This window comes from Sesamum indicum, linkage group LG2, assembly GCF_000512975.1.
Source record: "Sesamum indicum cultivar Zhongzhi No. 13 linkage group LG2, S_indicum_v1.0, whole genome shotgun sequence".
Lineage (NCBI taxonomy): Eukaryota > Viridiplantae > Streptophyta > Magnoliopsida > Lamiales > Pedaliaceae > Sesamum > Sesamum indicum.
Genome location: NC_026146.1, coordinates 9,448,062 through 9,473,773, shown reverse-complemented (window position 1 = coordinate 9,473,773; position 25,712 = coordinate 9,448,062). Strand labels below are relative to the sequence as shown.

The window sequence follows — 25,712 nt, the reverse complement described above, 5'->3', positions numbered from 1 at the left end:
CAACTCATGGCCTTTATCACTGTCGAGGGTGAGACCCTACGTTCTTACCCAATAATTGGCGGAGATAATGAAATTGACCCTAGATTGAGTGGGAGTTGTTCACTGGTGGAACATAACTCTCAAAATCCACAAATGGAAAGAAACAAACGTGGAGGAATACCCCGCCGTCAATACGAGATCGAAGGCGATCCTTTATGTGTGCTTCTGTGTATAATGATGAACTAGCTACTTACAAAGAAGTTGTGGCTTCACCAAATGCAAATAAGTGGATAACTACAATGAAAGAGGAGATGAGCTCCATGGCTAAGAACAATGTTTAGGAGCTGGTTGATCTTTCAGTGCACGTAAGACCATTGGGAACAAGCGGGTTCTAAAGGTCAAACGTAGCGCAAATGGAAGTATCGACAAATTTAAAGCTCGGCTAGTGACAAAAGGTTATACCTAAAAAGAGAGTATAGATTGTGAAGAGATATTCTCCCCAGTAGTGAGGTTTGCCTCTATTCGCTTAATTCTAGCCATTGTCGCCCACCTAGATATGGAATTATTTCAGATGGGATGACCACATTTCTCAATGGAGAACTGGATGAACAGATCTATATAGATCAACTTAAAGGTTTTCAGGAGATGGGGCAAAAGCGCAAAGTGTGCCGCTTGAAACGTTCCATTTATGGCCTGAAATAATCATCCAGGCAATGGTACTATCAATTTTATCGAACTATCAGCTCGATAGGCTTTACGATGGTTGAGAAGGATCATTGTGTATATGTCAAGAGAAGTGAGAAGAATCGTTTTATTCTTTCATTATACGTGGATGACATCCTATTGGCAGGAAATAATATGGAGATTATAATAGCCACTCAAAAGTGGTTGTCTTCAACTTTTGAGATGAAGGACATGGGAGAAGCTGAGTACGTACATGGTGTAAAGATACACCGAGATCGTTCTAAGAAACTTTTGAGCTTTCCTCAAGAGACTTATATCAAAAGAATCATATAGCCATTTCGTATGAACAATGCTAATCATGTTGACATGTCCATGTACAAAAGTTGTGTTCTTAGCAAAGAGTTATGCCCTAAGACAGAAGAAGAAAAGAAACGCATGGCTAAGATTCGGTATACCCTATAGAAAGTTTGATGTACGCTATGATGTGTACTAGACCAGACCTGTGTTTTGCAGTTGGAATGGTAAGTAGGTATCAAAGTAATCTTGGACGCAACCATTGGATAACAATCAAGAGGATACTTAGATATATGAAAGGAACAAGTGATCTGGCTTTGGGCTACCATGGTGGAAGTTTAAGCTGGTTGGATATAGTGATGCTGATGGATCAGCAGACAGAGATGAACGCAAATCGACATCGAGATATGTATTCTTATTGGGAGGCGTTGCTATCACTTGGTGCAGCAAGAAGCAGCCTTGTGTCTCTTTGTCTACCATGGAGGTAGAATATGTTGCGTGTACATCAGCAGTCCAAGAAGTTATTTAGTTAAGGAGACTCTTTAAGAGTCTGTGCATTTCGGTGCATATTGATGATGTTGTTGTGATATATTGTGATTACACAACCACGATAGCATATACAAAGGACCTCAAGTAGCACGGGAGGACCAAGCAGATAGATACCAGATATCACTTTATTCGTAATAGTATTGCGCAAGGAAAAGTGGTTCTCAGGCGTATTCCTACTAATGATATAATTGTTGATCCCTTTACTAAGCCTTTGCGTAGAGACGCATTTCATGGGCATGTGAGTAGTATGGGATTGCGTAGGATTTAAACATTGAGCCTGTAAGAATATCTTTTTTATCAATAAAGAATATGCGATTCTTAATTTTGTTAGTGTACTGTATCTATTTTAAATGTATGAAATGTCACTAGGCCCTGATTGGCCCTCACACGGGCAATCACCTAGTGCTATGATAGCAAGGGGGATGAGACTTAAAAGATCATTTGGCATATATGAGTCATGCGATTGATCACCTTTGCACTTGAGAAGTGGGGAAGGATAATAGATGAAGAATAGCTGCCTTAGCTAGAGGAGTTAAGATGAGATCATATATTTTGATTGACTATGAAGTACGTCCAAACTTCGTAAGAGGCCTATTCAAAGCTGAACGTTCGAGCTACTATAAAGTATTAAGAGAGTGACTGTCTGGGGGCATGCAAGTCAGGCACTCGGATAGCGACTGGACTGAGGTTCATATGATGTTAAGAGGAGTGACATGCCCAAATTGAGTGGGAGCTCCATCATAACATGTGTTCATACTACAAGTGCTTTAAGAAGACCTATCATGTGGAGTGACTGAATGGGTCCCTACTTCATCACTATGTGAGCCCATATAATTTCTTGTACCCTTTGGGACTCTGGACCATGTCATAAGGCGTTAGCTTGATGATGCTACTTTAGCATATTATTCAATGGCCATGCGTGATGTGGTCTGTAGGAGCATATCTAGAAAAGTTGTCAAGGCCAAACTGATTGATGTTGGAGGCCGAGGAAGAACTAGGTTGGTGAAGTACTTTTGTTCTACTGTTCATAGCCCGGACAAGTAAGTTAGAAAAATGTCTAACCAGTCATGAATGTAGAAGCATATTTGAGAGGGTCAAACATGCTCTATTTATTCATTGGGGGATCTAGAGATGTTTGATCAAGTGCAACTGCAAGGTTTGGGCTACATAACGTTTTTTTGTTTTTGTTTTTTAGTTGAAGAGTTATGCTAGTTTGGTGATGACCTAATATGACTCTCCTCACATTTCTTTTCTCGCTTGTTCGCATGCTTTATTCCCTATGTGAAAGAGGGAATGAGATATGAGAAATTTTGGTTTGGAGATACCATGTGAAATATGTATGAATGTGAGATATTAGATATACATCTATGTTTTGTAGAGTTTTGTAGTCTCCCAAAATTCTGGTTGGGAGGATTCCTCTTGGATGTGACTTTTTCTGTCACATGTTTGTACTCTTCCATATTTATGTGGGATCAAGGCTCCTCTTGTATACACCTATAAATAGGTGCTCCTATGGATATAACAAACACACTTCATACTACGTGTGTTCTCACATAAAATCTCCCTCAAAATACTATCTTATTCTCTTTTGGTGTATCACCAAGGTTTCCAAGGGTTTAAGGTGTGTGAATTTGGTGTGGACAGCCCTAGTAGCACTCCACGAGGGTGAGAACAAAGTGCCGATCCAAAGAGATAGCAAAGGACGTGCATGTAGATCCAAGGAATCGCTTTGGAGCTCGTACGCAAGTCGAGATCCGGGGTTCCTCGATTCATTCGGCTGCAGGTTTCAAAACCAAACTACGAGATAATTACCGAATCCCTTAACATATAATGTGTATCAATTATGTGATACTTATAACCTATAATTTCCAACAATTATATCATTTTTCATTACATTGTCTTGAATAAATAGTGCATGACAACAGATAAACAAGACACAAGAGTAAATGCCCATTACCGTAAGTAGCATTTACATATATAGATCAAACAAAAATTTTACACAACCATAGAATTCTGAATTTGGGCCGGACAACTTATGAAAGTGGGATAAGTTGTCATCTGAATCCAAAATTAGTAGCAGGCCAACTCGTTGATGAGGGACATGCAGTTTCGATAGTAAACAATCTACGATGGCCATGTTGTTCTGAAAGTTTCCAGACCCTGGATCCTCTATAATAATCGGGTCAACCCTCTTTCTGCCAAGTAGCCGAACCCGTCAACAGCTTGAGCTGTGTCTCCCTCCCCGCGCCCGCTTGCATTTCTACTGTCAACTCCCCACATTTCTTATGTTTCAGACAAAAGATTAGGTGTGCGCGAAAAACAACACAGGGTGTACACAATTCCAGGTGCAGACAGACATTGAGAGTTTACCTGAACGAGGTGGTTAGTCTCTTCATTTCACATGAACCAGATCATGGTCAACTCTTTATCTTCACATCGAATAATATAATTGCATAATTGGAGAAGTAATAGTAGTTGTTGTTGTTCTTTACTTTATTTTATTTTTATTTTGTGGGAATTAATTGGAGTAGTAGTTGAGGCTGATGTTTCCCAGTATTTAATTGTGCTCACATTTCTCACGCACTCACACACGTACATATCATAGCTGGAGATAGTACATAGTTGGTGTTCATAATGTGTTGAGATTTGAAGTTTATTTTTATGCAAATGGGGAAATTAATTTCTGTGTTTTGTCTAGTTTTGATGCTGTTGTTCGTGTTTTTGTCTTTGTTGTCTGATTTACATCTTTCATTTTCTTGGTTGGAAAGCACATTCAGGCTTAAAAGTGGATTCTTGAATTTCAGAAGTCACAATTTGGTCCCTCAGATTCATTTCCTGTCTCGAAGGTAGTCAGTGATTCTCCCTTTTCTCTTTTTCCAATTTTCTTGTGTGTGTCCTGTTATTTTCCCCCTGAATTGGCTCATGTGGACATAAGAACAAACTTATGAGGGTCAGTCACAATTATAGTCCTTAAGATAGAGGATGCTGTAGTGGTGATGGTGTGGGAAAGACAAGCCAATTGGCGGGGTTATTACTGATAATCGGACGTTTATCATCGTTAGGAATTGAGACATTGTCAATGTATGAATTCATTGTATGTATTCAGTTCTTGTTCTGGAGAAGTACTTTGAATAGATAGATGGGACCAACGCATTCCAAAGAACCAAGCATGCGCTAATAGATTAATCCCGGAGCATACAATATCCAATGAAATAAAACTATTAAATAGCTTAGTTGAGATCAAATCAAATGAAAGAAATGCTCAAGAAAAGATTGGAATCAGGGATATACTTTGTAATTCATGTGACTCGTAAGGAATGGATGTGTTTTGGATCTCCCAGTGTGTGTAAGTGTATGAGATGACATGTGTGAAGATATATGCATTTGGAAAAATTAAGAATTATCTCTAAGCGGATTGCGTAGGGTGACGGATTAACTATTGGTTTCATATGACAGCATATACCACAAGAAAGCAGGTCTTTATTCCATCAAAGTGTACTATTATCATTTTGTTGCGACTTTAACCTGAACATCTTGATTTTACACAGTGGGGTAGGGAGTATAAAGACAAACCCCACACTATTCTCAAAAATGAAGAATGATAGTGCCTCTTGGGTGCCGCTGCTCGAGGAGTTTACATTTTCTGCAAACTCAGCCCCCTTCAAGAGCTGCCATGCTTCCACAATTGTAGAGGTGTTGCTATCGGATGAAACTTTGTTCTTGCATTAATATCAAATAACACGACATTACTAAATTCGGGTTTTTGTAGGTTGACAAAGACCATTTTTTGGTCGCTTATTTTGGTGGTACGGCAGAGGGAGCACCTGATGTGAAAATCTGGATACAGACTTACAAGGTGACTCGTGTGTTGAAGGACCTATATGTTCTTGTTCATTATGCTAAGTTTAATCTCTAGATGTTGAGAAGATGAATTGTTATGCTCTAATTTCTTGGTGTTTCCGCTTTCTAAAACAATGGAATTTTTAGTCTTCGTTGGTCTCGTAAAGAATGTCAATTTCCTCCTCATAGAAACGGAATTCTTACGATATTAAATCTAATGGCAGGATGGTTATTGGCACTCTCCTATTGTTGCTGACGAACAGCTTAATGTTCCTATGTGGAATCCCGTCCTGTTTAAACACCCTTCAAATGAGGTGCTACTGTTCTACAAAGTTGGTCAAGAAGTCCAAAAGTAAGTTTCAAGCCTATCCATTGTTTGTTTTATTTTCAATTTCTTTTGTATTTAATAACTATAAGTGGCGATACTTTCATTAATGATTACATAGTTCTTGAAGTTTCTTGTGTTAAATGGGTGATGAGATGATTACATCCCTTTTCTTTTACTTCTCACTTACTGAAATTTTGCATGTTTCTGCAGTAATTTTATTTGGATGTAAAGTAAGGTAGTACCATATCACTGTGAGTTTAAAGTCAATATAAACTGAAATCGACGGCAAATTCTGGGAAAAAGAAGTACAGATATAAAAGGAATATTAGTTCTAAGCAAGCTGACTTGTTAATAAAATCACATTCAGACTTCTAAAACTCCGCATGCTATGTTCTGCTATACAGGTGGAGTGGGTGCATGAAGCGATCTTGTGATGGTGGAGTCACTTGGTCAGAGAGAAAACAGCTACCTCCCGGCATACTAGGACCGATTAAAAATAAAGTATAAATGAACGCGTTACATCCATGTTTTTTTACTTCATTGATATATATTCAAATGCCTGTCCCGACTTAAAATGAATTTTGGTTCCAGCCCATCTTGTTAGAGAATGGGGACTTGCTCTGTGGATCTTCTGTTGAGAGCTGGAATTCTTGGGGTGCATGGGTCGAGGTTGTACTGGCTTCAACGTCTCACTCTTTCTCCACAAACTCTGTTTTGCGTGGTAACTGACGATTTTCATTTAATTTTTGTAACAGATAACTAAGGATTTGGGCAGGACTTGGAGAAAATACGGGCCAATATACATTGAGGACGAGTCTCTTAGTGTGATTCAACCTGTTCCATACAAGACTGCCAAGGGAAACTTGCGTGTTCTACTGAGATCCTTCGAGGGCATTAATAGAATTTGCATGTCCGAGTCATCTGACGGTGGCTATACCTGGGATTACGCAAGGCCAACCGAACTGCCCAATCCAAATTCAGGTTCTAAACCTGAATATCACATTTAGACCTCCTAAATCTAGTACATTTTTAACTTTCGCTGCTTCATTCCAAAACCATTTTGCTTTCCATAATCCAAGAGTATTGTGTTATTGCCTGCTCGCATGATCATTTTCCTGAACAGGAATCGATGGAGTTAAACTGACAGACGGCCGTCTTGTACTTGCTTACAACACAATCTCTCGTGGGGTGCTTAAAGTTGCTGTCTCTACAGATGACGGCGACTCATGGCACGACGTTGTCACACTAGAAGAGACTCTGGGAATGGAGTTCTCGTATCCGGCTGTCATCCAATCCAGCGATGGATTAGTTCACATCACTTACACATATAATAGGACACAAATCAAGGTAAAAACACCTTATACTATGTGAATGCTGGTAAAACCTCTTTACATATATCAAACTGATGTGTTTTTCTGGCTGTTTTACCTTTCAGCATGTTGTCTTTCAACCTATTTGATGACAAAATGGAGCATATTTGAGGAAGCATTCTGGTAAAGATACTTTATATTTGCACATGTACATGTATTTATTACAACAATGACATTGAAATTTATTCATTAAATGTTTCTGCAGGGACAAAGTTATTTCTTGGGCTACCAAAGTTATGTAATAAAATTACGAATATTAAAGAGATAATATCAACAAACCAATCATGACGTGACAAATAATTCTTTTTATTTGATTGTTTTAATTAAATTATAAATAGATCACTATTAAAAACAATTAAGTAGGCCATGACTTTTCTACTCAGATATTTATATAAAACTGGAGAATTCATCAGAGAGACAGTATAAATATTCACATAGAGAGAGACATACAAACACATATAGTCAAGTTTTCAAGTTTTTGCCTTGACAAAGTATTGCAACCAGAAGGATTCTATGTATTTTTCTACGTACTTTCAAGGGTTTCTTTTTTAACTTTATTTTTAACGACCCTTTGTTTTCAAGGTAACTCATGGTTTCCGTTTGTAAAGATAAGGGGTAGTTGTGCGTCTTATTTATTTATTTATTTTCGGGATTTAAACTCACAATTTTTTTATTGTAAAGTTTCAACTAAGTAAGATTCCGTTAATAGTTATATATATATATATATATACATATTATTTACACAAACTACTCCTTGAGTTTTTAGAAAATTGCACGTACAACCCAAAAAACGTAATAATATTACACAAATTATCCATATTTTTTCAATAAATATAATTATAAGTGGTTTGTGTAAATAGACGAGTAAAAATTATTTTAGTATCTGAGTTCTTGCATTATTGTCAAATTAATACATGAGTTCATGCAAATGATATAATTGATACTTGAGTTTCTCCATAAATATTAAGTTGATACATAAGTTTTTATAAATGCCCTAATTCATACTTGAGTTTTTACATAAAAATTAAATAGGTGCATATCTTTATTTAGAACATTTTGTAATACCCTTCTAACATAACTTAATTTTTATATATATTCATATATTTATAGCACAATATAGTCCTATGATCAAATAAATTATACTATTATAACAATTTTCAATGATAACAATATATTATAGTAAATTAGTTTAGTATATATGCATATTCATTCAATAACTAGAATTAACATTTAATAGATTGGGTAGGAAATGATGGTTTCAAAATAAAAGTTTTTGAATTTAATTTTTAAAATATTATAATTTAAGAAAAAAATATAGAAAGACAAACGAAAAAAAGTAAAAAAATAATTTCACTAATCTTTTCCTTATATTCTAATTTTTAGAAATTAAAACATAAAATTTTATCTCTTATATCTATTCTTTTATTTTTTTTTAATAACTATCTATCTTATCAAAGTGACTTTATTTTAATTTATTATTTTAAATTATGAACTTTAATTACACTTCTCAATCTAAACATTTATTTTCGTGAAATTTTTTATGTTATTTTTATATAATAATAAAATTATATCATTCTATTATTTCTCCTAAATACTGTAACTTTAAAGTAATTAAAATTAAAATTTATTTTATATTTTTTTAGTTTTAAAATCCTATGGCCTTTTTATTTATAAAATTAGTGGCTCCTATCAAGTGTACATATTCTTAATTTCTTGGGTCAATAAAGGGCAAAATATTTATGTATTAAATCATGTTAATAGAATGTACCATGATAAATAAATATTCAAGACTAATTTTGATTCAAACAGAGAAAAGAGAAACTAATTTTAAATTAACGGATATTTTTGTCTTTACAAAATAACATATGATGGACATAGGTCTCCACCCGACAATCGTGGAGAAGCTCATGTATCAATCCTAGTATTTACAAAAATTCATCTATCAATTTAATATTCAGCAAGTAATTCGGGTATCAATTCGATTATTTACAAAATATCATGATGCCGCAAATATTATAGAGACATTCACACACAGAAAGGGCATCTAACCTGGGGTGCCAAATGAAACGCTTCTCACAATTGTAAAATAATCAAGAAACTACATGAGGGCGAAATGAGTTGCTTTCTGAAACCATTGCTTTATGTTAGATCTCAGACAACGATTTTAGTATTACTCAGCAGTGTAAATGATCTAGTTAAGGAAATGATATGTGTGAGATTGCAAGAAACATAGTTTTCTCGGACGTTGTCTGGAATTTTAACAAAAAGGCAATGCTGTTTTCAGTGATGTCGTTCACGATCAATCAAATACTATGCTTGCTGCATAAAGTAGGACTGTAAATGATTCGAGTCGAACCAAACACATCATTGTTCAAGATTATTCGAATTATTATCGAACTTGAAAATTGAGATTGAATTTGAATTGAATATGAATCGGGCTCATTCAAGCATATTTTATTATTTTCATACTGATTGAATCGAGTTCGAACCCAATAAGAAAGCATATCGAACAAAAAAGAGAAAATTGCATTTTTAATACCATAATTTAGGATACTTTGTAATATTAGTACCATATTCTTCAAAAGACTTGAAAATGTAACAAAAAATGGGCTATGTTTACATTTTTTGTACTTCCATTAGATTTCTTACAGCAAGTGCACGTGGGCATTAAGTCATGCAGTAAGAACGGCCAAAAACTATGGTACAAAAAATATAATTTTCTCATTTTTTGCTTGATTTTATTGCAGGACTTAACGATCACGTGCCTTGTCGTTAAAAATCTAGCGACAGTATAAAAAATACAAATAAAATCTATCTTTTGTATACCATTTTTTAAGCAATATCAAAAAGTATGATCTTAATATTACAAACTAATCTAAATTATGGTACTAAAAATATAATTTCCTCAAGAAAAAAATTTATTAAGTTTGGCGATAGTGTTTTCCAGCCGACAAACAAAAGCGGATGTGTGAAGAAAGTTTTGACTTATTGTGCAGTTGCCCAAAGGAGAATCTATAACACATTAATTAAAAGTCAGAAATCCACAAAAGAGTGTGGCCGAAAGGAGGAGACATTTTATATCAGACTTTGAATGACGATGAAAGTGAAAGCGAACTTTCGGGGAAAACAAGGAAAGTTGATAATAACCTACAATTTTAAGGGCTTAGTTCGTATGGACAGGTGAGATGTTGTTTTATTGCATAATAAGTGTTTTTTATTATAATAGTAAGTGTTGTTTAAATTTTATTTATATGATGTTGTTGATTAAGGTATGAATATTGTAATTGTCTTTGTTATGTATATATTGATATTTGACATAAATGATTATAATTGAGTTATTTTTAATTAATAATAGTTCATCGCTTCAAATTATATATATATAAAAAAAGGGTTCTTATAGACTGGATTTTATGATGTTATTAAAGTTGCATCCTTCATTTTATTTTACATTACATGTCACGTGTATGAAAATTATGTGATTAATTTTATTTTTTAAAAAAATTATACACATGGTGTGTACGTGTATAATTTTATTTTACATATACATGTCACGTGTACAAAAATTACATTATTAATTTTATTTTAAAAAAATTATACACATAGTGTGTACGTGTGAAATAAAATAGAAGATGCAACAAAAATTTCGGTAGAAAATCTGATAGGGAAAATGCATTGGGCAAGTTGAAAAAGCCAAAAATGCCCTTCAAAAAATAAGAAAATATCCAAATACTCCAAAGATCCATCTGTTTTTTTGAGCGGGTAGGGTTGTGCCCGGCCAGCCTGACCAAGCTACCCACTTCAGATTTAACACTCATCCAATCGTTGTTCTACTAACACGTGGTCCGTACGAATTTTGAGACATATCTATACTCTATATAAAAGTTTGAATATCTCATGTATTTGTTCCCGTCTTGAATAATATATAAAAATTAGTTATAAAAGAATAAAATTCTATCAAAAAAAGACGATTTAAGAGTTCTAATACCTCTAAACTATTTAGACAGTAATAAATCTAAAATAAATAAATAAATAAGCAGAAAATATTATTTCTAATTGATTAATTAGTTACAAGATTATAAATATTAATTTAATAGGGCACAATAAAATTTAAAATGAATAGCATCGAAATAATATATAAAATACTAATATAAACTGCACAACTAAATATATATATGAAAAATTAAATATAATGAAATCTTAAAATAAGCATTATCAATCGTTTTAAACTTGAAATGCTTTTGAAAAATTTAAAATGAGTAACTTCTAACTAACTAATTTTATTTTAATAATAATCGTAGAAAATTATTTTGATATTGTAAGTTGACGTAGTTTTAATTTTTATCATAATATATTGAATATAAAATAACACTAATAAGCACAATTTCTGATTAAATATATAATAGTGAGAATCTTTCGAGTATTTATTCTTATCGTGAGAAGACATTCTTACAGTTACTGGAATATTTTTTTCAATAATAAATAATTAGTTATAAGAACAAAATTATATCGAAGAAGAAAATTATTTGGTGTTCCTAATTCCTCTAAACTTTTTGTAGAATGAATAATATATTCTTAAAGATAATTAGACAAATAATATTTTGATGTGATTAGTTTTCTAGAAATGATTTAAATATTATTTTTTTAAAAAATAATAGAAACTTAAATTATTTTTTATTAAAATAATTAATAAACAATTAGTATAACATCATGAACCAATTTACAAAAGCTACTATCAAGTCATTGATAAAAAAAAATAAAAAAAGAGAAATTAGAATATTGCATAATTAATATTACAAAAATAAGCAATTGGTTCATAATTTGAAAATAAAAATATTAATTAAAAAATAGGGTTAAAAATAATTGCATATTAAGTACATATAAGTTATAGATTTAATTTCAATTGTATGATTATATTCTCTACAATATATTTTTTTTGAAAATTTATAATAGATTCATCTTTTTTGTAGAATGATATATTTATAATAGTGTTTTTCATGATTTTTTTTTTTACTTCATCATTATTTTTTATGTTTTCAATTTAATTTATGAACTTTGGACCGGGATTTGCTAGTTATTCTAAAGGTTTGGTTTGGTACATTTTCTTACACATATATAAATTATTTGCTAGTTATTCTAAAGGTTTGGTTGATTACATTTTCTTACACATATATAAATTTAATTTTTTTACTAAGAAATTTATGTTTTATTTAATTATAAAATTTAATATTATCGATAGATAATTATCCTTTCATTATTAACTTATTATTTTTGAACTTAGTTACCATTAAAAAATAACAATTTACAAAAATAAGAATGAAATGGATGAGTGAACATTCTAAAATAAGACAAATATTTTTTTATCATATAAAAAATTAGAACTACAAGCAATAAAATAAAGTATATTTTTTTATCATATAAAAAATTAGAACTACAAGAAAAAAAATAAAGTATTTCAAAATATATATATATATATATAATAATTATATCATGGCCAAACTTAATTAATTTTTTAATTCAGTTATGTGTTGATTTTTAAAATAAATTATATATATAAAGAACTAAAGAATTAATAGAAAACTATGAAAGTATATATATAGAAAAGTTACTTTTATTAATTGTGATTGACATAACTGAAGTTAGAGGTTAAAGAATGGCATAGATAATATTACAATGAATAACTAAATTTAAATTCTAAATAAAATAATTTTTATTGAAATATATTACTATAATTATTATGCCATAGTTACAAAATATGATATTTTGATACTAAAAGTTTATTCAATTTCAACTTTTTTTAAGAAAAAATCACTAATAATCAATATTTGAATAAATTTCAAATATTTATAAGAAAAAGATAACAATAAAAGAATAAGAATAGATAGTACCAATTAAATATAAATGACTTAATAGATCAAGAAATCACACTAAAAATATGATGAAGTCAATAATAATAATATTTCAAATTTAGAAGTTAATGAAGAATGTTAATAATATTTGGAAAATTTAAAATATGATAGTAAATCATAATTAGCATAATTATAGGACATTGCAGTATAAATTGATACTAATTATATGGATATATATATCAAATTAGATTAAACTTTTACAAACAATAGTTAATAAATAATTAGATTAAAATCATTTCACATGAATATATTTAAAAATAAAGGTATCAAGATATTGTAGTAAAATAAAAAAATACAACATTTCACAAAAATAACATATGATCATTTTTTTTAAAAATTAGAATTTCTTATGAAAAAATCCAAAATACGGTACTTCATTAATTTTATTTTAATATTAGCTCTTTTATAAATTATATTTTACTTTTACGTTAATTTGTTTCAATACAAATTTATTAAACACAATAATTAGTAAATAAAAAAGACAAAAGTCATTTTAAAGGAATATTTTTCTTAATAGTATCAATTTAATTTAAAAGTGAATTACAAATAACAAATTAATTAGTTTCTTCATCAATTAAAACTATTATTAGTAATTTTTTTTTAATATAATTGTATACTAATTATTCAATGATAGGAATATAAATAAATTATAAGTTTAATATTTTCTTACAATTAATAAGTGATATATTCACTTTTAAAATATATTTCTACACGTGCAATGCACGTGATAATTCCTAGTATTTATAAATATAACAAGATAGCACCGTACGACCTCGTATTACCTTGAACCCTATACTGACTTGAGAACCACCTCAATTAGAATACCCTTTTCGCATGGATGTATATAATCTTTAGTTCTTAGATTTGATTGGTTTTAACCATTTGAACTGCTTAGTTTTTACTTCTGCTTTCCCTTCAATTTTCCATATTAATTATATTTTAGTTAATTAAATTAGATCACATAAACATTAATTATTTTACAAATACACTCCTAAATAAAATAAGATATTATAAAATATATTATTATGCAACAACAGATATTTAAATACTCAGAAGCATATATTTGTAGGTTGGATGAGCAAAAACTCTGCAATTAATTCAATTGATGGTTAATTATAGTTACTTATCCTAAAATTTGGCACAATTATAATTATGTAACTCTTAAACAGTAAGGTAGAAATTACTACTTTACTCTTGTTGATTGTTTATAAATATAAAAAAATTAGGGTGGAAAAAGTAAATAATCCACATGGCATATTAATTATAAAAGTACTTTAAAAACTTTTAAAAAATATATAAGATTACAATCATAATCCAAAAGAATATTTTGATCAGCCTATAAAAAAATTAATAAAAACTTAAAGGAGACTAGCAGAATGTATTTGTTATTAGACGGACATTAAAATAATAAAATATTTTTAATTTTCTAAATAATAAAAAAATATTTATAATTATGTAAAAATTTAAGCGAAATGACTGACTGTAAGTCACCCTAAAATTTGAATATTATATTCAACTAGTAAATTATCATTTGAGCTTATATAAATAGTACTTAAAAGGTGGTATCTAATTTCATGGATTGAATTTAAATGTGGATAGGTGCAAGACCCTCAAAATGGCGTTTGGTCTAATGCGACAGGCATGTTCATTGGACTTCACAGCGAGTGTCGGCGGGCGTCGGCACGAGGCATATGTGAGAGTCAACAGACGGTGATGGGACTATTGGCTTGTGTAGGTGCCATGACATGGGACTGGTGAGCGACATAGTGCTTGACCGGCTGCATGGCTGGTGGATGTCCAGGCATGGACGTCGGAAGTTAGTGCTCGATAGATTTTGGGCATTGCGGTCTTAAGTCAGTGAGCGTAGATGGGCCTAACGACATGCGCACACGACCTGTAAGACAGATCGATTGTCGGTAGAGGCCAAGGCTTGGAGATTGCATGGCATATGAGCGGCAGGTGATGAGGCGGTGCGGTTCTAAGGGCTGGTAATTGCCCATCTACATGCCAAGTGGGGATGATGTTGTGCAAGGCTGTCGGGAGCAGTTATGGGCAGTTTTTCATGGTGGACAGCTGTTATAGTCGGGTTTCCCTAGCAGTTGGGGTGTCAACTGTATTGCTATGTGTTTATATTGCTTTGGCTTGCTTGTATGGTTTTGTGAGTGTGAGTGGATGAATTTTCTTGTGTGCAAGTTGCTTTCTTGTATTTTGATTGAAGGCAATAAAATATAAGATTGGCTTCTGCAATAAATTACTATGTTGCTTAATTATGTGGATCTTGCATTTCTTTCATACTTGTGTGGTTTTCGTCCCTTCTTTCAGACTTCATACACAAGGGTCAAGTGAGGGAGAAGGCTGACAAGCATGTGCAAAGCTAGGCGGCACAAGTGTTTATTGAATTTGCATTGCGTGACCAACCCCTGTGGCAGTATGACTGACCTTATTCAGTAATAGATAAACATTTCATATTCCCATTGCATTCATCTTTTTGTTATTACTGAGTTTAACCAAATGTCGAAATCCTTCATTCGATTCACTGAACATAGCTTGATCTCCGCGCATGTGATTAGAACAACCTAAATCAAGGAAAAATGCATATTCTTTTTTGGCCAGTTCAACTCTACATAAGCCATTAAAAGCATTTCATGTTCCCCACCGGATTCTGCATAGTTTGTTTTTGTATTCCCAAGACATTTATATTGAAAATGCCCAAGTTTATGAAATTTGTAGCACTCGAGTGTTTCCTTCTTGGAAATTGCTCGGTGTAACCCTATTCCTCTTCCTCTATAGGCACTACGACCTCTTCCTCGATCATGTGTCACTTTCATAGCTTGTTCCTCTCCATGATGCCTCTGAAATTTATGTTCATGAACTAAAAGGGCGTATAGAACTCTGGACAACGACTTAGAAAGAAACGGGAGGATGATCGCAACAAAATGTCGAGGGTTGCCTTTAGCAGCCAAGACCTTTGGGAGCGTGCTGCATTTCAAAGATGATTCAGTAGAATGGAGATTTATTTTAGAAAGTGAAATATAGGACTTGCCGCAAGATAAAATGACATTTTCACAGCTCTAACTCTAAGCTATTATTATCCACCACCTCACTTGAAAAAATATTTTACATACTGTTCCATATTACTCATCAGTTTTAGATCCGGTCGGCTGTGAAGAATGTCACGGCAACCAGTACCGAACTTTATTTCTTCCAATTTAAAACCATTGCTACGATGGAAGAGGTTATTGGTAGTGGCCCATGATCATTTTAGGAACAACCTACGTAAGCATTGTCATACACAAGTGCCTATATGCAATAAGCTACATCATCTTTTATTAGAGCACTGAATCGAAGAGGAGCTTAACACAGTTGCTAGTGGAGTTGGCCTACCACCTTATCTCAACGCTATTAGGAAGACATGCACGAGACCCGATTTCGCTCGCGTATATGTGATGTTCGATTACTAGTCTAAATTGCTTAATCACATTATCGTCAAACAACCTACAGAGGATGGTGGTGAGACCTCTTAAGTTGTCTTTTCAATCCCACCCATAACAACTATAGGAATGACAAAAATATTAGTTCTAATAAATTCTTGGTCCAACAACATTTCATCAATCTCAGTTCTTTCTCTATCTCGCCCAACCACGTACTCCTAATCCACCAAAGAACTTCTGGCACAAGAATAACTACTACGCCAAACCGGCCTACACTTGAACTTCTTATCAGTAACCAAATGAGTTACCTCAATCATGAATAGCATCAAAAAGTCTATTATAGAGTCTTCATTGGGGGACAGATGCAAATTGTCTGGCGTTTATCCTACTCAAGTCATTTTTAGGAATTTGATCCGTGGGAAGAAGTTCTTATTTGTGTTGGATGACTACTGGAGTGAGGAATATATGAATTGGGATATGTTATGTTCACCCTTCAAAGTAGGGGCTAGAGGAAGCATGATCATTTTGACTACGCGCAACACTATAGTGTCGCAAATTCTTGGAAATGCTCCTGCGTATTGTTTGGAAAGCTTGAATGATGAAAATTGTTGGGAATTGATGAAGCAAAGGGCGTATAGAACTCTGGACAACGACTTAGAAAGAATCGGTAGGATGCTCGCAACAAAATGTCGAGGGTTGCCTTTAACAGCCAAGACCCTTGAGAGCATGCTGCATTTCAAAGATGATCCAGTAGGATGGAGATCTATTTTAGGAAGTGAAATATGGGACTTGCCGTAAGATAAAATGACATTTTCACAGCTCTAACTCTAAGCTATTATTATCCATCACCTCACTTGAAAAACTGTTTTGCATACTGTTCCATATTCTTCAAGAAACATGCATTTGAAGCGAAAGAGCTGGTCTTGCTATGGATTCATTCTTCTGATTGGTAAATTATTGCCAGAAGACCTTAGCAATGATTACTTCGAGGGTTTATGGTGTAGGACTTTGTTCCAATATTCACATGTAAATGTTCATGGTCAAAACGTTTACAAAATGCATGAGCTCATTTATGATATGACTCAGTTAATTTCTACTCATTCATATTTGCGCCAGGAAGATAACCAACCAACTGAAAAATGCACATCACGAAAAAAACACTCATTAGTTTTAGATCCGGTCGACTGTGAAGAATGTCACGGCAACAAGTATCGAACTTTATTTCATCCAATTTAAAACCATTGCTACGATGGAAGAGGTTATTGGTAGAGGCCCATGATCATTTTATGAACAACTTACGTAAGCATTGTCAAACACAAGTGACTGTATGGAATAAGCTATATCATCTTTCATTAGAGCACTGGATCGAAGAGGAGCTTAGCATAGTTGCTAGTGGAGTTGGCCTACCACTTTATCCCAATGCTATTAGGAAGACATGCACGAGACTCGATTTCGCTCGCGTATATGTGATGGTCGATTACTAGTCTAAATTACCGAAGCACATTATCGTCATGCAGCCTACAGAGGATGGTGGTGAGATCTCTTAAGTTGTGTTTCCAATCCTACCCATACCAACTATAGGAATGACAGAAACATTAGTTCTAATAAATTCTTGGTCCAATAACATTTCATCAATCTCAGTTCTTTCTCTATCTCGCCCAACCACGTACTCCTAATCCACCAAAGAACTTCTGGCACAAGAATAACTATTACGCCAAACCGGCCTACACTTGAACTTCTTATCAGTAACCAAATTAGTTACCTCAATCATGAATAGCATCAGAAAGTCTATTATAGAGTCTTCATTGGGGGAAGATGCAAATTGTCTGGCCTTTATCCTATTCAAGTCAGTTTTAGGAATTTGATCCGTGGGAAGAAGTTCTTACTAGTGTTGGATGACTACTGGAGTGAGAAATATAAGGATTATGATATGTTATATTCACAAGTAGGGGCTAGAGGAAGCATGATCATTTTGACCACGCGCCACACTATAGTGTCGCGAATTCTTGGCAATGCTCCTGCGTATTGTTTGGAAAGCTTGAATGATGAAAACTGTTGGGAATTGATGAAGCAAAGGGCGTATAGAACTCTGGACAACGACTTAGAAAGAATCGAGAGGATGATCGCAACAAGATGTCGAGGGTTGCCTTTAGCAGCCAAGACCCTTGGGAGTGTGCTGCATTTCAAAGATGATCTAGTAGGATGGAGATCTATTTTAGAAAGTGAAATATGGGACTTGCGGCAAGATAAAATGACATTTTCACAGCTCTAACTCTAAGCTATTATTATCCACCAGCTCACTTGAAAAACTGTTTCACATACTGTTCCATATTCTTCAAGAACCATGCATTTGAAGCGAAAGAGCTGGTCTTGGTATGGATTCATTCTTTCGATTGGTAAATTACTGCCAGAAGACCTTGGCAATAATTACTTCGAGGGTTTATGGTGTAGGACTTTGTTCCAATATTCACATGTAAATGTTCATGGTCAAAACGTTTATAAAATGCATGAGCTCATTCATGATATGGCTCAGTTAATTTCTACTTATTCATATTTGCGCCAGGAAGGTAACCAACCAACTGAAGAATGCACATACGGAAAAAACACTAATCAGTTTTAGATTCGATCGGCTGTGAAGAATGTCACGGCAACCAGTACTGAACTTTATTTCTTCCAATTTAAAACCGTTGCTACGATGGAAGAGGTTATTGATAGAGGCCCATGATTAGTTTAGGAACAACCTATGTAAGCATTGTCATACACAAGTGCCTATATGTAATAAGCTACATCATCTTTCAGTAGAGCACTGGATCGAAGAGGAGCTTAGCACAATTGCTAGTAGAGTTGGCCTACCACTTTATCCCGACGCTATTATGAAGACGTGCACGAGACCCGATTTCGCTTGCGTATATGTGATGTTCGATTACTAGTCTAAATTGCCTAAGCACATTATCGTCATGCAACCTACAGAGGATGGTGGTGAGACCTCATAAGTTGTCTTTTAAATCCCACCCATACCAACTATAGGAATGACAAAAACATTAGTTCTAATCAATTCTTGGTCCAACAATATTTCATCAATTTCAGCTATCTCGCCCAACCACGTACTCCTCATCCACCAAAGAACTTCTGGCACAAGAATAACTACTACGCCAAATTGGCCTACATTTGAACTTTTTATCAGTAACCAAATTAGTTACCTCAATCATGAATAGTATCAGAAAGTCTATTATAGAGATTTCATTGGGGGAAAGATGCAAGTTGTCTGCCTTGATCCTATTCAAGTTAGTTTTAGGAATTTGATCCGTGGGAAGAAGTTCTTACTTGTGTTGGATGACTACTTTAGTATAGGAATTGGGATATTTTATGTTCACCCTTCAAAGTAGGGGCTAGAGGAAGCATGATCATTTTGACCACGCGTAGCACTATAGTGTCACGAATTATTGGCAATGCTCCTGCGTATTATTTGGAAAGCTTGAATGATGAAAATTATTGGGAATTGATGAAGTAAAAGGAGTATAGAACTCTGGACAACAACTTAGAAAGAATCGGGAGGATGATCGCAACAAAATATCGAGGGTTGCTTTTAGCAGCCAAGACCCTTGGGAGCGTGCCGTATTTGAAAGATGATCCAGTAGAATGGAAATCTATTTTAAAAAGTGAAATATGGGACTTGTCGCAAGATAAAATGACATTTTCACAGTTCTAACTCTAAGCTATTATTATCCACCACCTCACTTGAAAAAATGTTTTAAATACTGTTCCATATTCTCCAAGAACCATGCATTGAAGCGAATGAGCTGGTCTTGCTATGGATTCATTCATCCGATTGGTAAAATACTGCCAGAAGACCTTGGCAATGATTACTTCAAGGGTTTATTGTGTTGGTCTTTGTTCCAATATTTCACATGTAAATGTTCATGGACAAAACGTTTACAAAATGCATGATCTCATTCATGATATAACTCAGTTAATTTCTACTTATTCATGTTTGCGCCAGGAAGATAACCAACCAATTGAAGAATGCACATCACGGAGAAACACTCGTCATTTTTAGATCCGGTCGGCTGTGAAAAATGTCACGGCAACCAGTACCGAACTTTATTTCCTGCTATTTAAAACCATTGCTGTGATGGAAGTGTTAATTGGTAGAGGACCATGATTATTTCAGAAACAACCTACGTAAGTGCCTATATGGAATAAGCTACATCATCTTTCAGTAGAGCACTGTATCGAAGAGGAGCTTATCACAGTTGCTAGTGGAGTTGGCCTACCACTTTATCCCGATGCTATTATGAAGACATGCACGAGACTGAATTTCGCTCGCGTATATTTGATGTTCGATTGTTAGTCTAAATTGCCTAAGCACATTATTGTTATGCAACCTACAGAGGATGGTGGTGAGACCTCATAAGTTGTCTTTCCAATCCCACCCATACCAACTACAGGAATGACAGAAACATTAGTTCTAATCAATTTTTGGTCCAACAACATTTCATCAATCTCAATTCTTTCTCTATCTCGCCCAACCACGTACTCCTCATCCACCAAATAACTTCTGGCATAAGAATAACTACTACGCCAAACCGGCCTACACTTGAACTTCTTATCAGTAACCAAATTAGTTACCTCAATCATGAATAGCATCAGAAAGTCTATTATAGAGATTTAATTGGGGGAAAGATGGAAGTTATCTGGCCTTGATCCTATTCAAGTTAGTTTTAGGAATTTGATCTGTGGGAAGAAGTTCTTACTTGTGTTGGATGACTACTTTAGTGAGGAATATAGAAATTAGGATATGTTATGTTCACCCTTCAAAGTAGGGGCTAGAGGAAACATGATCATTTTGATCACGCGCAGCACTATAGTGTCGCGAATTCTTGGCAATGCTCCTGCGTATTGTTTGGAAAGCTTGAATGATGAAAATTGTTGGGAATTGATGAAGCAAAAGGCGTATAGAACTCTGGACAACGACTTAGAAAGAATCGGGAGGATGATCGCAACAAAATATCGAGGGTTGCCTTTAGCAGCCAAGACCCTTGGGAGCGTGCTGTATTTGAAGGATGATCCAGTAGAATGGAGATCTATTTTAGAAAGTGAAATATGGGACTTGCCGCAAGATAAAATGACATTTTCACAGCTTTAACTCTAAGCTATTATTATCCACCACCTCACTTGAAAAAATGTTTTAAATACTATTCCATATTCCCCAAGAACCATGCATTGAAGCAAATGAGCTGGTCTTGTTATGGATTCATTCATCCGATTGGTAAAATACTGCCAGAAGACCTTGGCAATGATTACTTCAAGGGTTTATTGTGTAGGTCTTTGTTCCAATATTTCACATTAAATGTTCATGGTCAAAACGTTTACAAAATGCATGATCTCATTCATGATATGGCTCAGTTAATTTCTACTTATTCATGTTTGCGCCAGGAAGATAACCAACCAACTAAAGAATGCACATCACGGAGAAACACTCGTCATTTTTAGATCCGGTCGGCTGTGAAGAATATCACGGCAACCAGTACCAAACTTTATTTCCTCCTATTTAAAATCATTGTTGTGATGGAAGTGGTTATTGGTATAGGCCCATGATTATTTCAGGAACAACCTACGTAAGCATTGTCATACATAAGTGCCTATATGGAATAAGCTACATCATCTTTCAATAGAGCACTAGATCGAAGAGGAGCTTAGCACAGTTGCTATTGGAGTTGGCCTACCACTTTATCCCGACGCTATTACGAAGACATGTACGAGACTGAATTTCGCTCGCGTATATGTGATGTTCGATTACTAGTCTAAATTGCCTAAGCACATTATCGTCATGTAACCTACAGAGGATGGTGGTGAGACCTCATAAGTTGTCTTTCCAATCCCACCCATACCAACTATAGGAATGACAGAAACATTAGTTCTAATCAATTATTGGTCCAACAACATTTCATCAATCTCAGTTCTTTCTCTATCTCGCCCAACCACGTACTCCTCATCCACCAAAGAACTTCTGGCACAAGAATAACTACTACCCCAAACCGGCCTACACTTGAACTTCTTATCAGTAATCAAATTAGTTACTTCAATCATGAATAGCATCAGAAAGTCTAAAAATTAGTTACTGTTGTACCACTTCTTATTATTAATGAAATTTACCTTTACCTAAAAAAAAAAAATTATGTCATAACGCTTTTCCGAATTTAAACAATCTAGAAAATAGGAGAGTTGAGGTTGCTGATCGTTGCCCCCTTTCAGTTAGGGAGGTGAGTCTCTTGGTCACATCTTAGTTTCATGCTCTTACTCTAGACAAGTCTAGAATGTTGCCTGTCTTCCACGGTGAATCATTTCTCCCTTTCAGTTAGGGAGGTGAGTCTCTTGGTCACATCTTAGTTTCATGCTCTTACTCTAAACAAGTCTGGAATGTTGCCTGTCTTCCACGGTGAATCATTTCTGTGAACTATAGATGTTTGGAAGAATGGATGTTAGGGGTCTACTCGACCTTTTTGGCCTAAAATTCAATCTAATTTCTAATGGTTTGTTGGGCAATTTTGAAGAGTATAACAGACTGTTGATGGAAGGGAAAAAACAATAGATCCTGGATGTAGTGCTCTTGACTGATAGATTTCTTTTTGGGTTCAAGGAACTTGGTGATCGACTGACTGCTTCGATCATGCGTAAACAAAAAGATCCTCGTTGGCATCCTCCTCCTAGAGAGTTCGTAAAAATCAACTTCAACAATGCTATTTTCTCTTCTCAAATAGTGATGGGCGCAGGGTGAGTGTTTGGTTTGAAAGACCCATTTATTTTTTCATGCTACTGAAGCTGGCTGGGCAGAATCCTTAGCAGTTTGGGAAGTTGTTAAAATGGAGTTACAAGAAGAATGGCAGCGTGTTATCTTGGAAGGCAACTGCAAAAACATAATATCTGGACTGACATCCAACAAAGTGGATAATTCAGTATGTGGACTGATCGTAGAAGATATACGATGTTTAATGAGGTATGTTCCACATTGCAGAGCGGGTTGTGTCCCACTAGAATGCAATTCACTTGCTCATAAACTCGGAAGACATGCTTTGGGGATTTGGATGGTATAAATTCTCCACGTAGTGAGTTTATGTGATCTATTAGGTATTACCAAAAAAAAAAAAAAAAAAAAAAAAATCTTATATGCTCTTCATACATATATATATATATATATATATGTATACATAAAAAGAATTACCAAACAAGTTCATAAAACTTATAAGCTCTCAAACATTTTATAAAATATGATAAAAAATTTATATAAATTCATCCAAACACCCTCTTAATATCAATTAGTGAGTGAGTTTTTTAGGACACGACTGGGGCTTCAACTATAAATCACGGTGATGGATTTTTCCACTACTATTTATTATCAGCGACAAAATTCTTAATTTCAGAGAAAAATTCATATACAATATTCTATTTTTTGTTTTGTAGTGATTGCATGGAGATGTCCTAATATCCCGTGATCACTTAGTGAGTTGGTTTTCATGCATCGATCAGCAGCATATTTCTATGGGATAATTCATATCTGTGGGGATAAACGAACAAGCTATTTTGAAGAAAATTTGTGCTGATTCTGGTTTGGGTAATGGCACATGTGGGCAGTGGCACAACTTGTACAGAATCTCTTGAAATCGGTATTTGCAATTTGGCAGATTTATCACTCTAAGCAGCTTTCTATGTTTGTTTATAACATAAAATATTGTGATGATATGACGTTATATATTTGCAGGCCAAAATCCAAATAAGAGCATTTGCTTTGGGATTTGGTATTTCCTATTTTTGGAAGCGATAGGAATGAGTGTTAGTTAATGAATTGTTTACCAATGTATAATTTATTTTAATTTGCACTGCTTCGTCCTTTTTTTAAAAAAATAAAAAATAAAAATATTGAATCACATCATTCATTACGTATTTAGATACTCATCCACATATGTAAATAAATAAATATTCACATTCTGCTAAGTGATCAGATTTGCGACCTCAAATCGTGCCAATGATTTTTTGTTTGAATGGTGGAACTGAAATCTCATAGTAAGTATTCTATTTATTTTTAATAATAGTATTTGTTTGTTTTGAATTTTTTTTATTGATTTAGAGATTGATATATTTGGTTTCAAGTTGTTCTTGATTTATAAATATTGCTGTATTTGGAACTGAATGTCGTAATTGTATGTTGGTTGATTTTGAAATATCGATGTATTTTAAAAAATATATATTAAAACCAAAAAAAAAAAAGAGAACTCAAGCTGTAACACTGAAGAAAACTCCAATTTTAGTCCTATAAGTATGAGTGGTGGAAATTTTAGTCCTGTACGAATTCGTTTTGATAATTTCATCGTGTAATTTTAAAATTTTATTCATATTTGGGACATAAGTCGGATTTTGGTAAATTGGTCGGGAATCTGCACGTGACCAGCTTAATTGAGTGTGTTTTTCCAACCATTTTAGCAAATTCCGATCGTTCTTGTCCCAATGCAAATTTTTTAAAATTATGGGTCAAAACTTCAAAATAAATTCGTACAAAATAAAAATTGTCACTTCACTTTCAGAATATGAAATTAAAAATTTCACCCTTACCACCAAAGGGGAGACCTTATAGTACATACTCTTGGCAATGGTACGTGGCGGGCTATTAAATTGGCTTACTAATTAATCCCATCCCGTGGTGGATGGATCAATACAGATTCTATGGAAGATTTGGATTCTTGATTCTCTCAATTGAACTATACATACATATATATATATATATATATAGATGTATCTCTGCAAAAATATTCTCTTGGACCAAAATATCAACGGGCTTTTCTTGATGAAGAGTGGAATGACACAGCAAATATCTATTAGTTTTTATTTATTTTTTAATGCTTTTTTGTGTGTGTATGTGAATTCCATAAACTCAATTAATCCTATGATGTTCATTCTTAAAATCCTGGAAAAGTTGTTTTAAAACCCTCTTTTTGTTTTATCAGACAATTCTCAAAGGTCACAAGATAAGAACCACATGCTAATAATTAATTGGATGATAAAATTATATTTTTATAGATCCTTTGAAAGAGAGTTTTTTTTTTTTTTTTTAAAAGTAAGAACGATGAATTATTATTAATTGAAATAAACCAATTATCTTAAGTGTATTTAGATTGCTTCTCGAGGAATACAATTGCTATTACACCTCACGCCCATTTTTTGCGGTATCATGTGTGTAAATTAAAGTTAAAATACACTATCTTTGTTTAAGGTTTATGTAATTATATGTAAACTCTTTGTGATTAAAAAAATTATATTTTATACTCCTGATGTTTGT

General features: G+C 33.7%; 3 protein-coding genes across 6 annotated transcripts; all 3 read left to right on the top strand.

Annotated features, from left to right (window-relative positions):
• LOC105155656 lies at positions 3,567 to 7,353 on the top strand. Of its 4 annotated transcripts, none has more exons than XM_020699122.1 (11): positions 3,567 to 3,885; positions 4,284 to 4,352; positions 5,055 to 5,199; positions 5,276 to 5,362; positions 5,571 to 5,698; positions 6,079 to 6,175; positions 6,266 to 6,343; positions 6,430 to 6,655; positions 6,798 to 7,021; positions 7,110 to 7,167; positions 7,250 to 7,353. In XM_020699122.1, the coding sequence occupies exons 3-10, from the start codon at positions 5,098 to 5,100 to the stop codon at positions 7,131 to 7,133; spliced, it is 966 nt and encodes a 321-aa protein (XP_020554781.1). In that variant the 5' UTR covers positions 3,567 to 3,885; positions 4,284 to 4,352; positions 5,055 to 5,097; the 3' UTR covers positions 7,134 to 7,167; positions 7,250 to 7,353. The 4 variants fall into 4 exon arrangements, with proteins under 4 accessions (XP_020554781.1, XP_020554777.1, XP_020554779.1 ...); XM_020699118.1 differs by having other exon boundaries at positions 4,275 to 4,352; XM_020699120.1 differs by having other exon boundaries at positions 3,567 to 3,888.
• LOC105155883 (putative disease resistance protein RGA3) lies at positions 16,697 to 18,653 on the top strand. Its single transcript, XM_011071867.1, has 3 exons — positions 16,697 to 17,175; positions 17,275 to 17,407; positions 18,159 to 18,653. The coding sequence occupies exons 1-3, from the start codon at positions 16,697 to 16,699 to the stop codon at positions 18,651 to 18,653; spliced, it is 1,107 nt and encodes a 368-aa protein (XP_011070169.1).
• Positions 21,219 to 21,527, top strand: LOC105155882 (putative disease resistance protein RGA3). Its single transcript, XM_011071866.1, has one exon. The coding sequence runs from the start codon at positions 21,219 to 21,221 to the stop codon at positions 21,525 to 21,527; it is 309 nt and encodes a 102-aa protein (XP_011070168.1).

Excerpts from the sequence above, each read along its gene's own strand:
- LOC105155656 (XM_020699122.1), top strand. The coding sequence starts at position 5,098 with ATGAAGAATGATAGTGCCTCTTGGGTGCCGCTGCTCGAGGAGTTTACA. Across the intron at positions 6,176-6,265 it reads TAGGACCGATTAAAAATAAA|CCCATCTTGTTAGAGAATGG; the intron begins GTATAAATGAAC and ends TTTTGGTTCCAG. Across the intron at positions 6,344-6,429 it reads CTTGGGGTGCATGGGTCGAG|ATAACTAAGGATTTGGGCAG; the intron begins GTTGTACTGGCT and ends TTTTTGTAACAG.
- LOC105155883 (XM_011071867.1), top strand. The coding sequence starts at position 16,697 with ATGAATAGCATCAAAAAGTCTATTATAGAGTCTTCATTGGGGGACAGA. Across the intron at positions 17,176-17,274 it reads AGTGAAATATGGGACTTGCC|AAACATGCATTTGAAGCGAA; the intron begins GTAAGATAAAAT and ends ATATTCTTCAAG. Across the intron at positions 17,408-18,158 it reads CTTTGTTCCAATATTCACAT|CATCAGAAAGTCTATTATAG; the intron begins GTAAATGTTCAT and ends AATCATGAATAG.
- LOC105155882 (XM_011071866.1), top strand. The coding sequence starts at position 21,219 with ATGATCATTTTGATCACGCGCAGCACTATAGTGTCGCGAATTCTTGGC.